This window comes from Drosophila persimilis, unplaced genomic scaffold (genome assembly GCF_003286085.1).
Source record: "Drosophila persimilis strain 14011-0111.01,24,50 unplaced genomic scaffold, DperRS2 tig00000000-arrow-pilon, whole genome shotgun sequence".
Classification (NCBI taxonomy): Eukaryota; Metazoa; Arthropoda; class Insecta; order Diptera; family Drosophilidae; genus Drosophila; species Drosophila persimilis.
In genome coordinates, this window is record NW_020825288.1 from 28,466,622 (window position 1) to 28,479,208 (window position 12,587).

The window sequence follows — 12,587 nt, forward strand, 5'->3', positions numbered from 1 at the left end:
GCTCCTCCAGATTACACCATGAACTATTTGTTTCGCATTTCCTCCACTGCTTAGGTGCGCTAGCTAGCAGACGCCACAAGGATTAGTAATGAGCGGACACGCTCATGCTGCTCTTTGTCAGAAGATCTATCGCAGATAATTAAAGACCCTGTACTAAAATTTATTTTGGCTTTACTTTATTCGAACAGAAGCACAAACAAATCCACTGCCACAGATATCTCCAGCTAGATAAAATCACATACATCTATTTTAAATAGTAATACAAAATAGTTGAAGAGTGACATGAAAAAGGGCTATCATTATCATCGGTATCCGAGGCGCTTGATACCCTTGCAGAACGGTAGTTCCTTAAATAGTGGTACGGTACCCTCTGCAAGGGTGTAAACAAACATAAAGAGTTGAGGAGCAATGAGAATTCTTTACATGCGATTAAACCCTCCTGCTGCACTTGCAAACATACAGATCTACTCGTTTATATTTAGGCTTCCAGCTATGGCTACAGATCCTCGTCCATATGCTCGTCAGACTTGTTTAAATTCACATTGCAAGTATTGTTGTTCTCAAAGAACTCCAAATCATCGTCATAGTCGTCGAGTTCCTCTCCAGGGAGAGGCGGTGTAGGGGCCAGCAGATGCATCGGTGACGGCAATTTGGGCACAGGCATCGGGATTTGGAGGGGAGATGGCTGCCATGGCACGAGGGCTGTGCAGGGACGGGGAACCGATTTGATGAGCCATTCACGGGGTATGACACCAGGCGCCAGAGGGCCCGGTACAGAGCCCGGCTTCAGTTCATCACAGATCACAATTCGGTTGGCATTTCGCAGTTTCTGCTCCAGTTCCATGGCCGCCATCTGATAGGCTGGATTCGGGTGATGGTGCGTTTTGCCAGTGCTGGTGGAGGGTATATCGTCGGTGGCCAGGCCGCCGGTGACGATCGAGGCGCTGTTGTTGTTGCCCGCACAATTGCCGACGACGCCCTTCGAGTCGCCCGAAATCTGCAATCCACTGAAGTGCTGTGTGATCCGCTCCTCTGTAATCAGCATTTTCGGTGGGCTAAAAAACCGGATTGTCGTTAGTGTCTGGCGGGGATTGAAGTTGTTGATACGGATACTCACAGCACGGTCTCCTGTTGCTCGGACTTTCGTTTGTGCTGTGGCCACTTGCTGCACTCAGTCTCAATGTTGAAATTTGTATTCGCATTGAAGCCAAACTGCATGGCGACTCCCGGCTGCGGGGGATTGAAGGGAAAAGATTTCCTCTTTGACTGTGAGTTCATTTTTCTCGCAGAACGTCTCACTGCATGGCAGGACAAGTCCTCGGTGGTTCTTGCTAATCATACACAATTTGAAACTTTTAGTTAATTTTATTTATTTTGCGACTTGGTGTCAGTGGGACCGTGGATTTATCGTTTAATCATACCGTCCGACCCTCAGAAATATATATCAAAATATACCGTCTCATTCAAAAAATATACCGTAAATATACTGACGGATTTAAGTCGTATAATACATATTTCTCGTTTTTGATATTCCGGGGAACTTAATTTCCAATTATTAATTAATCCCACTTAATTTTATCCAATTAATGAATCTATTTTCTACTTGACTGGCTTATTTTAAATACTTGACTTTGATTGTTTTTGCCTCAATTTTGGTTCCTCAAAAACAATATAGCGTCTCGTATGATGAAAAATCGAACTTAGTCCACTTATGCCCCCTCTATTTAAAAAGTTCAGCTACTTGAGGTAAATGGCGAAAAATATTAATGATTGTAAATTTTTCTTGTAGATCCATGCCATATTTCCTCTGAACTTAAAAAAAAACTACGATTTCTTTCACCTGAACTGCGCTAACATTATTAAATTTTCATTATTTCATAATAGTTGGCTCATAATAGGTTAATCGTTCTCCGTTAAGGATTGAAAACCAAATTGCTCAATTTTGATATTTCGTCAAACATTAGTAGCTAGATTGAACTAAAACTGATTTAAAAAAACGTTTAGCTTTGCCCACATAATTTTAGGGCATTGATGAATGAATGTTTCACAATATTATCTACTTTTAAAAACTATTTCGAATTTTATTGTGTCTAAAACAAGGTGTAATCAAAAAAGGTCTACAAAAAACAGTTCCAACGTAAGTGAGTTTGGAATATACCGGTTAAAGGATTTCCTTACCCGATATAAGTTCGGTTATCAACACTATCGACTGGATACGAGTTGTGCGCGCCAAATAGAAATTTTTTGAAAGTGAATGAGGTAAAGCATTAAAATCCAATTTGTTGGAATGTACGATTTGACGGCGAAAATCCAAATAACCTGCGTATAGAAGTTTCTACCATTTGTTCTCTAATATATCTTTGAAAATGAAGTTTAATAGATTGATAAAATTGATAAAACACACCGCCTGACCCTACTGAAATATACCGTCTAATGTTCTAAATATACCGATGAAATTGTACTAAAAATAATACTCTTTTGGTATTTTTCTACTTAGTTCACTTTCACACCTTTTTGCCCACGATTCTTTTCGATACCTCGGTATCGCAAAAAACGTACTAAAAAAGCATATAAAAACCGCTGCAGCCCGCAGTTTTCAAATACTTAAACTCAAAAGCTCCAAGTGCAAGTGAAACAAGGGAATTTCTGTAGCAGCTCAAAGTTAATTAACAAGTTTAAACCGAACAACATAAACCAATAAGTCAATTTTCCCTTTGTAAATCAAATCCAAAAAATACATACTAAAATTTCTTCAAAATGCGCTTCACAAGGTAAGTTTAAAATGGTTTTTTGCGTAAATTTACATATTTAGCTCTGCACATGACATTAATTTACGTGCATTCCATTCACTTGCACTTTCCTTTGCTTATCTGGGTTTTCTGTTCGAAAATAACATGTTTTTCAACCCAAAATCGAATGCAATCTTTACATGGGAACAACATTATTAATGACGCCTGCCGGAGAGCATGGCTGCTGTTTGCCTTTAGCTAAACAAAGATCATCAGTTACCAGGCGCCCCTCGCTCCCCCAATAGGTATAGCGTGACTCTGAGGGATTGGCATCAAAGGCTTATCAGTCCAAGACAGCCGAGCCCGACCCCCTAGGGATCGAATAGACGTCACAAAGAGGCAGCCGACTGCACTGTTGCGCGGTAATCGTGCTTCCGAATTTCGTCATCCGCAGGAGAAAAACAACTGGCCGGAAAATAGCTCGTGTTTAAAGTTATAGAACGAAATTTTCCAACGTTCCCTTTACGGGTGCATTAACTTTTTACAGAACGTGTTTGAGTGTTTCGGGTTGAGTGAAATAGCTGATCGTGCCAAACTTCAAGTCGCGACGTCTCCGTCTCTTTCTGGAGCGCTTGAGCGAAAGCTTGTATCCAAAATGTATTGTGCATGCCTAGCAACACGTGTGGGGGCATATCGAAGAATATTCGGTGAAACAAATCATTCCGTCTGGTGCAATCCAATAGTTCAGTCTTACTCTTTTCCCCAGGGAAATTTTCCAGAATCTCAAAAGGTACAGTGCAAGTGAAAAACAAATCAAAATTAATTAACAACTTGCTGATGTGCAAAAAATATATTTTTTTACGTCTGGGAATGGGTACTTTTAAACCTGGCATGCTGATACCCTCCCAGACATGCAGCTGGACCTGAAATTAGCTAATTTTGTATACAAATAAACAATCACTGATAACGTGATTCACACATGGAAACAGACACGACACACACACACACACACACCCACGCACACCATATGTCGTATAATTCTTGTTCAGGATCAAGGGTGCCGTGCCGTTACCTTAGTCATACAAATTTTCCTCTAAACAAAGGAGCTATAGTAAAAACCATATTATATATACATATGTACATATAAGTCCCGGCAACCATTTCGCTTTTTTCCGTCGCGTGTGAAAATCATTTATAAGTTTATCACCTGTGGGTCAAGTTCGATACCGTTCTACTTATCTTATTTAAATGTTAAATCCTACGTGAAGCATGTTTAAATGCTTTGTCAGCTCTTGGGCTGTGCCCGGGCGCAGATATGTAACAAAAGTATTGGTGAACAGGTGGGTACAATTTAGTAAATTCCAGAAAACGTGATATAAAAAGAAAATTACATATCTAGACGAACAGCTGTGCGCTTGTGCAGAGTTGCCACCGGGTGTGTATCCAGACTAGAGTGCAACTCTGGTGAGTGAGCAGTGTGTTGAATAAGATATTCAAATTAAGCTCTGCTTGTATTTTGTCTAAATACATTATACTCCCTGATATTCCTATGCCCTCTTCCTTTAACAAGTACAAAGCTGCGCTACGCCCCCAAAAAGCTCTGCGCCCGCAACTGAAACCTGTTATCAGCCGAATGGGTCGGGCGGAGAGCGAGATTACTTGTTTTTACGGCTCAGCTCGCTCATTTTGTGTTGTGCAGTTGCTGCGACTCGTACTTCTCCGATCTCCGCACGTTCGCGTTTCAAATCCCGTATATATTTACCTAGAATATACATACATATATATATATATATAGATATATGCATAGTATGTGCGAGTCTGCGCGCTTGCGAGCGAATTTCAATACGTTGATAGTGTGATTTCTATATGTAAACAATTTATTCGCATTAAAACCTCAACTGACAAAAACAAAACCACACGGTGCTGGATGTGCTGCTGAAAAACCCATGAGTCACCTGACGTGGCGGCCTATACTGTGGTGTTGCGCCCCCCTATCTCTCTGTCTCTCTCTCTCTCTTTGGAAGATAATTTCCCCGTCCGAGCGCCCAATCAACGTCGGGGAAGTACCTAAACCGAAAGGAGGAGCATTCGACATCGCTTCGAAAAGCCAACCGTCACGGATTCATTTTCGTTTTGATACTCGAGCGCTACGGTCGATCTCGATCTTTTTACGCAAGACGCAATTTCTAAAACAAATAGATACATACAGCCAGTGTATATGTGATTAACTAAAATGAGCAATATCTTCGATTTGGACAAGGGAAAGAATGTTCAGTACATGAACGAAGCCTCCTGCACGAGTGGATATAGCAGTGGAAACTCGCCATCATCCGTAATGTCGCCATCACATTCCCCCGAAACGGTGGCGCTGCAAAATGATTTCGCAAATCTAAATCTACCACAGGCGAACTCACCTCAACCGCCACTGCAGAGTTTACCATACCAGATGTTGAATGGCAACCTTGTTGTTGACGCCCGCAATTTGACGACTGCCACGAGTTTTGGAAACATGTATGTGGACCATCCATACTACGCCCAGGCCCCCCCCGACACAACACAAAACTTTGGCTATAATCGAACCAATGGGGGCGTCGGCGGCCTGGTGGCCAAAACGGAGTTCGGGCACATGCCCGCTGCCCTGCGCATCGTGGAGCAACCGGTGGAAAAGTTTCGCTTTCGATACAAGAGCGAAATGCACGGAACACATGGCTCGCTCAACGGGGCCAACTCGAAGCGCACACCGAAAACGTTTCCAGAGGTGACGCTCTGCAACTACGACGGGCCGGCGGTGATACGGTGCAGTCTCTTCCAGACGAACCTCGAAAGTCCGCACTCACACCAGTTGGTGGTGCGTAAGGAGGACCGGGATGTGTGCGATCCGCACGACCTGCACGTGTCCAAGGACCGCGGCTATGTGGCTCAGTTCATCAACATGGGCATCATACACACGGCCAAGAAGTATATTTTCGAAGAGCTCTTCAAAAAGAAGCGGGATCGCCTGGTGTTCGAAATGAAGCGTCGCGAGCTGTCCACCAAGGAGGTACAGAAGCTGGAAAAGGAGACAGAAGACGAGGCCAAGGTTATGAATCTGAATCAGGTATGGTACAGCCCCAAAAGGAACTCGCTTTCGTTCGATACTCACTTTGTGGTACTTTGGTGCGTTTCCAGGTGCGCCTCTGCTTTGAGGCCTACAAAATCGAGGACAATGGCAATTGGGTGCCCATTGCCCACCCCGTTTTCAGTAATGCTATCAACAATCGCAAGTCTGCCCAAACGGGAGAGCTGCGCATCGTGCGGTTGAGCAAGCCGACCGGCTCTGTGATGGGCAACGATGAGCTCATCCTCCTCGTGGAGAAGGTCAGCAAGAAGAACATCAAGGTGCGCTTCTTCGAGGAGGACGAAGACGGGGAGCCTGTGTGGGAGGCGTATGCCAAGTTCCGTGAATCGGATGTTCATCATCAGTATGCCATCGTTTGCCAGACGCCCGCCTACAAGGACAAGGACGTCGACAGGGAAGTGAATGTCTCCATTGAGCTGATACGACCCTCGGACGATGAGCGCTCCTACCCATCACTGCCGTTCCGCTACAAGCCACGTGATGCTATCGTCTCGCGAAAACGCCGGCGCACCTGTTCGATTGCGACCAACAGCAACTCCGGCGGCAGTGCACAGAACTCTGGGGACCTGCCCAGGACACTGGCTCTGGACCAGCCCCTGGGAGTGCCTCAGGGACACGAAGTGCCCATGGGGGGAACGCACTTCACGTACCAAGATCAGACCATCAGCCAGGAGTTTGGACGGGAAACGGTCCTGAATGACCTGATCACCTCGGAAGACTTCCGCCAGCTGATCGAAACGCAGTCCGTAGAACTCATGCCGATTTGCATGGGCGCCCTCGAGGCAGATGGCCCTGGCCGGGCAGCGGAGCGACCGGCTGTCCCAACGGCAGCACCCAACCGGAATTGGACGCCACACTTTTTGAGTGCAATCTTCAAGATCTACGAGGCGCATCTGCGGTCACCAAATGACAGCTCGCGGAAGCAGGTGGAGGAAATGTTCACCGAACACGCCCTGCGGAACGACAACAACGACACGCTGCTGCACGAGGTGATCATCAGCCAGCGGACAGACGGACAGCTAAAGCAGGCCATCCGAACCATTGAGGTGATGAAGTACTTCAAGCTGCATGATCTGGCGAACAATGCCCTCAATGCGGATGGGGATAGTGCTCTGCATGTGGCCTGCCAGCACGATCGCGAATACTATATACGGCCACTGCTGAGCCTTGGATGTAGTCCCAATCAGCAGAATCATGCAGGGAATACGCCCCTACATTTGGCCGTCAAGGAGGAGCGTATGTCCTGCATTGAGAGCTTCCTGAAGGGTGGCAAGACCAGCGTAAGGCTCGACCTGACGCTCAAAAATGACGATGGATTGACGCCGCTGCATATGGCCATCCGGCAGAATAATTACGATGTGGCCAAGAAGCTGATCAATCACGATCGCACCTCCATTAGTGTGTCGAACACAAAAGACGGCAACAATGCCCTCCACATGGCGGTGCTTGAGCAGAGCCATGCACTGATTGTGCTCATTGTGGATTCGCAGGACACGACCCTTTCGGACATACTAATGTCGCGCAATGCGGCCGGTTTTACGCCGATGGATCTGGCGCGTTCCAAGGGCGACGGAAAGGTGCTTCAGCTGCTGGACAAGGTGTATTCGGAGAAGAATGATTCGGCCATGACCTGGGTACCCAACAATATCAAAGAGGAGCAAGACACCTCCTCCGATGAGAGCAGCGAGGCAGCCCTAGAGATCAAAAGCGAGATGCTGGACCCCAAAACGGAATTGGAAGAGCACAGCCGCGAAATGGAATGGGGGGGCAATGAAATTGTCATCGAGACGGAGGTGGAAACAAGCATCGATCCCAGATACAATCTTCAGCTGCTGTTGAGCAACAAGAAGCGATTCGATAAGCTGAAGACACTGTTAAACAACCCGATGGGCAGCGGACCCGACGCCCATCAACCCAAGTGGAAGCATTTGGCACGTATTTCGCATATGGAGCGATTCAGTTTCTTTTGGCAGGACGCAGCGGCAATGCTCGACTATATTCTCAATAATGCCAAGTGTGTGGAGTATAGCACCTTTGTCTTGGCCCTGGAGATGGTCGACTCGGAGGCATCGGCCCTGCTTACTTCCGATTAGAATTTACTGCGCTACAGAGAAAGAATCAATCAGAGAAATCAATATATTACTAGTTAAGTTTTTATGCCTAATCGTAATGAAACATATACGCCCGTGACTATAAGAAAAATAAATACACTATATTTGTATCAGAAAATAAAAATTCGAAAATACGAGGAAAACACAAACAATGCATACCGTGGATGTCACGTATTTTTTGAGAGGCTTAATTCCGATTGTAGATTGATGATGATATCATTTTCACATAGTTTAATTATAAATATAAGATTATCATAGCCCGAGAAAGGGGAGTTCCCTTGAAATAAGTTGCATCCAATAAGTTTGTTCCAGCCTAATAAACAAGGGTGAATCACCGGTGGGGGGAATTACCTACAGTAATGCAATGCTCTGGGTATTCCCCTTCAGCAGCAGAGAGCCAGCAGCACCTTATCTCTAGCGACATTCCTACGGCATGAACCCCCTAACCGTCTCGCTGTTCTTTCCGCTTCTTGCAGCAACATGGCTCAAATCATTGACGGCAAGGTGATCTCCCAAGAAATTCGCCTGAAGCTGAACGAGGAAGTGGCACAATTTGTGAACGCTGGCAATCCCCAGCCCCATTTGACGGCTGTGATAGTGGGCGAGGACCCAGCTAGCGAGATCTATGTTAGGAATAAGATGACGGCCTGCAAGGAGGTGGGCATATCCAGCGAAACGAAGCGGTTGCCCGCTACTACCACGGAGGAAGAACTGCTGCAGTTGATCGGAGAACTGAACAGGGATGATAGTGTGTCGGGAGTGCTTGTCCAGCTGCCGGTGCCCGAGCAAATTAACGAGCGCACCATCTGCAATGCTGTGGCGCCCGAGAAGGATGTGGATGGCTTCAATGAGATCAATATGGGCCGCCTGGCCCTGGACATGGAGGGCTTTGTGCCGGCCACACCGCTGGCCGTAAAGACGCTCCTCGAGCACTGCAACATCGAGACGTTCGGCCGTAACGCCGTTGTGGTGGGGCGCTCCAAGAATGTCAGCCTGCCTCTGGCCATTCTCATGCATTCGGATGGCAAGAATGCCACCAAGGCGCTGGATGCCACGGTGACCATCTGTCACAGGTATACGCCGCCCAAGGAGCTGGCCATTCACTGTCGCCAGGCGGACATCATTGTGGTGGCTGTTGGCAAGCCGGGCCTCATCACCAAGGACATGGTGAAGCCGGGCGCCTGTGTCATCGATGTGGGCATCAATCGCATCAAGGACGAGAAGACCGGCAACGACAAGCTGGTGGGCGATGTGGACTTTGAGGGTGAGTACGGCCAGACCATCCTCCATGTTTCCATCTATCCAATGTCTTCCCTTTCATTTCCTGCGCAGAGGTTCGCCAAGTGGCTGGACACATTTCCCCAGTGCCTGGTGGCGTTGGACCCATGACCGTCACCATGCTGATGTACAACACCCTCAAGGCGGCCAAGAAGGCGGCCCAGAATGCATCCCGGAAGAGCGCCCTGGTGTGATGCTCTTTCCCAAAAGGACCGGGAATATCCTTTCAATAGAATTTAGTTTCTGAAATAGTATTTTCTTATTTAAACCGCTAACATTTAATAGTAATAATAATACTAACTGAAACAGCTCTCTCTGTCAATGGTGCCACAATTATTTCTATAACGCAAAATATAATCGGAGGTTATACAAATATTTCAACCATTCGAAAATGATCACTTCTCTTTATCCTTTTAAGCCTTGATTCAATAGACTTCCATCGGCATTGACTGGCAATATTGTTAATTTTCTTATAACTTTTTATTATAACTAATTTATGTATACAATTTACTGGAATTCTACTGCTTTTTGCTTACATCTTACTAGTCGAACAACAAAACGTGTGACTTAACTGCTAAGGGTCCGCGCGGGTATGGGTATGGTCTATCAACGTTTAGTAATTCCACTCCTCATTTGTAAAGGAAGCGGAACAAAAGGAAGCTATAGTGCATTCCATATTCTGGCGACTCTGGCGATATATGTATGTATGTATGTAAAATGTGCAATTGTTTATTACAAAAATAGTGACAGAAGAATATTTGAGGGCGATGTTCAAGAATATCGAGAGTGTACAGGGGCGGGGGCAGGGGCTCAACGGTCTAAATCTACGTACTCGTGTCATTGCAGTAAAGATTACTAAACAGAATAGTTATGTTGGGGGTTAGAACCTCAGATCGGGCTTATACTTGGCCATATATCTGCAAAAGAAATGCAATGATTATACATTTACTTTTATAAATCAAGAGAGAAGGGGACCCTTACTTGTCAAGTGTTTCCCAGAATTTGCTTAGAACCGCACGATCCAGATGCCTTTTGTTTTGGGAGAGACGCAGCAGCGTTACCGACCAACGCTCTACATTGGCATCCAGTTTCAGCTCGCTAAAGCACAAGTGAAAGGCGCAAACTGCAGTGGAAAAAGGAGGTTTAGTTCTCGCAAATATAAATATGAATATTATGGGCTCACTCTTTGAGAATATCTCCACGGGATTGCCATCCCAGGGCCAGCCTTTGAACTGCCATTGCGGACCCATCACAAAAACAGCCACCACACGCTGCCAGTCCTGTTGCGATAGCTTGATGGGATTATCAATCACGCGATACGACACGGTCTGATTGTTTCGTTTTCGCTAAGGCCCAAAAGTACAAAGATTAATACAAAATATTGATGTAAGAGCAAGCGAAATCGTCGCACCTGCAGCAAAACCTCGCTATCACGCGGGCAGCCCTTCAATTTCTTCTCCGCGTTGGATATGTAGCGCAACTCCTGCAGTATATCCTTCACATTGAGCATGGTAACAAGGCTTGTGTTGGCCGCAGGTATAATGATGATGGGTGTGCGCGATGGTCGCTTCTGTGGCCCATTGGCGGGCAGCTGCCTCGCCTGCGCTGTGGGCAGCAGTTCCTTTGGCCGATTGACGGTTGCCCCCGCCGGTGCTGCCGGTCCTGCGCCGGGCAAGCCCGGTCCGCCCTGGGCCTTGCGCTGCGCCAGAGAGCCCTCCGTCACGGACTTGAGCGACATGCCATGATAGGTACCCAGTGTGTCGATTTTGAAGCCCTCGGTCTCCTCCTTTTGCCTGTTGAAACGCTCCTGATCGTAACGATTGTATTGGGAGAGCTGCGGCTGTGGCTTGGATATCCTTGCCGGTTCGGGCATCTTGATTGGATTCGGCACCTGCGGACGATTGCGTCCCTCCTCGCGAGCCTTGATGCCCTGCAGCATGGCGAATATGTTTTTGGCAAACACTTTTCCCGTGCTCTGCAGAATGGAGGTGCGCGTGCGCCATTGCCTTTCCCTGCTAATGATATCCTTGGTGGAGTCTACATCGTAGTCCAGAATGGCACGCAGATCTGTTCCCATCGCCTCATCGTTGTCCGTCCGCTTAATGGTCGTCCTTTTGTTGGCCAAACGCTTGGCCTTAATGGCGGCAATCTTCTCCACGGACATAGTCTCCGACAGTGACTTGATGTTGTCCATATTGACGGCCGTCTCCTTTTGATTCACATCCCATCGGGCGGCCAGCTGCTCGCGCACCTTCTGCACTTGCGTCTCCTCGAAGCGCGCTTTCTTGGCGGCCGTCTCCCCGCTGGTGGCCTCGCCATCCGCCGTTCGTTTCACCTGCGTGGGTATCTCCAACGGAGCACTCTTGTCGATGCTGGCACATGTGGGCGTCTCGCCATTGAGGTAGGCCAAGAGTTCCTTTCGATCCGGCCGATTCACAGCGGGTATATCCTCGGCAGCACACTGACGCACATACACCGAGTGCTGGAGCATAACATTTTTCAGCAAATACAGTAGGCACTCCAACGTGTAGTATTCACGTGGAGCGCCCTTCTTTCCCGAACTGCAAAATAAGTAAACGCAAAAATTTGCATCGTTGGCATATTGCACTTTTTGGAGGGAAATATACGCAGACTTACCCATATTTGAGGTAGTTTGTTTTCACGCTCTTGGGCCAGGAGAATTCACCGAATATGATTTGATTTTCCCGTTCGATGATTTCCTTTTTGTTTATGTTGTACTGCCGCAAGAGGCTCAGAGGGTCCGCCATTTTCCCCCAGCTTTTTTCTTATCTCCAGCTGCAGGCGAAATCTGTATTCCAACACTTTGCTGTGCCCGTGGCTTGTCGGCAATCAAACCACTTAAAACAACAGAATATTTACAATTAAAAACTGCGTTTTATGCCATATTTTTCAATTATTTTTTTATGGAATTATGCGGAACCGACCGACCCGCAGAAAAATACCAAAATATACTAACTCATTTGCAAAATATACCGTAAATATACTGACTTATTCAAGTTCTATATTCCTCGATTTTGATATTCCGTGGAATATTATTAGCTATATAGAACATTTAGCCATGTCCACATCATTTTATACGATTAATGAATCTATTTTCTACTTGATTGGTTTAATTTAAATCCTTGCTTTTATTGGATTTCTATATAACGTTGAAAATGAAATTGACTAAATATAGGTCGGTTCAATTTTGACCTCAGAAAATACTGAAAAGTATTAAAAATACCGTAAACGGTCACCCTGATTCGCATGCATTCTTCTGAAGAATACTAGTCAGTATTTTTGTGCAACCAGGGCTGTCATTATGTCGTTTTATATCGAAATGTTCGATTG

The 12,587-nt window shown here is 46.3% G+C and overlaps 4 protein-coding genes across 6 annotated transcripts; 2 read left to right on the plus strand and 2 right to left on the minus strand.

The window, feature by feature from the left end:
* Positions 1-154: 154 nt before the first annotated feature.
* Positions 155-1,383, minus strand: LOC6594688. The gene is made up of 2 exons (XM_002019579.2): positions 1,118-1,383; positions 155-1,055 (listed from the first exon to the last, which is right to left on the minus strand). Exons 1-2 carry the CDS (start codon positions 1,276-1,278, stop codon positions 497-499), a joined length of 720 nt encoding a protein of 239 aa, XP_002019615.2. The 5' UTR covers positions 1,279-1,383; the 3' UTR covers positions 155-496.
* A 1,326-nt stretch (positions 1,384-2,709) lies between these two features.
* Positions 2,710-9,617, plus strand: LOC6594690 (bifunctional methylenetetrahydrofolate dehydrogenase/cyclohydrolase, mitochondrial). 3 transcript variants are annotated; one of them, XM_026994982.1, is made up of 3 exons: positions 2,710-2,771; positions 8,435-9,222; positions 9,291-9,617. In XM_026994982.1, the coding sequence occupies exons 1-3, from the start codon at positions 2,758-2,760 to the stop codon at positions 9,428-9,430; spliced, it is 942 nt and encodes a 313-aa protein (XP_026850783.1). In that variant the 5' UTR covers positions 2,710-2,757; the 3' UTR covers positions 9,431-9,617. The 3 variants fall into 3 exon arrangements, with proteins under 3 accessions (XP_026850783.1, XP_026850784.1, XP_002019617.1); XM_026994983.1 differs by lacking the exon at positions 2,710-2,771 and adding an exon at positions 3,392-3,519; XM_002019581.2 differs by lacking the exon at positions 2,710-2,771 and adding an exon at positions 4,016-4,069.
* LOC6594689 (nuclear factor NF-kappa-B p110 subunit) lies at positions 4,580-8,068 on the plus strand. The gene is made up of 2 exons (XM_002019580.2): positions 4,580-5,826; positions 5,898-8,068. The coding sequence occupies exons 1-2, from the start codon at positions 4,963-4,965 to the stop codon at positions 7,938-7,940; spliced, it is 2,907 nt and encodes a 968-aa protein (XP_002019616.2). The 5' UTR covers positions 4,580-4,962; the 3' UTR covers positions 7,941-8,068.
* An 80-nt stretch (positions 9,618-9,697) lies between the features above and the next one.
* Positions 9,698-12,128, minus strand: LOC6594691 (parafibromin). Its single transcript, XM_002019582.2, has 5 exons — positions 11,874-12,128; positions 10,648-11,797; positions 10,420-10,582; positions 10,218-10,359; positions 9,698-10,153 (listed from the first exon to the last, which is right to left on the minus strand). Exons 1-5 carry the CDS (start codon positions 12,002-12,004, stop codon positions 10,117-10,119), a joined length of 1,623 nt encoding a protein of 540 aa, XP_002019618.1. The 5' UTR covers positions 12,005-12,128; the 3' UTR covers positions 9,698-10,116.
* Between the last annotated feature and the right edge of the window lie 459 nt (positions 12,129-12,587).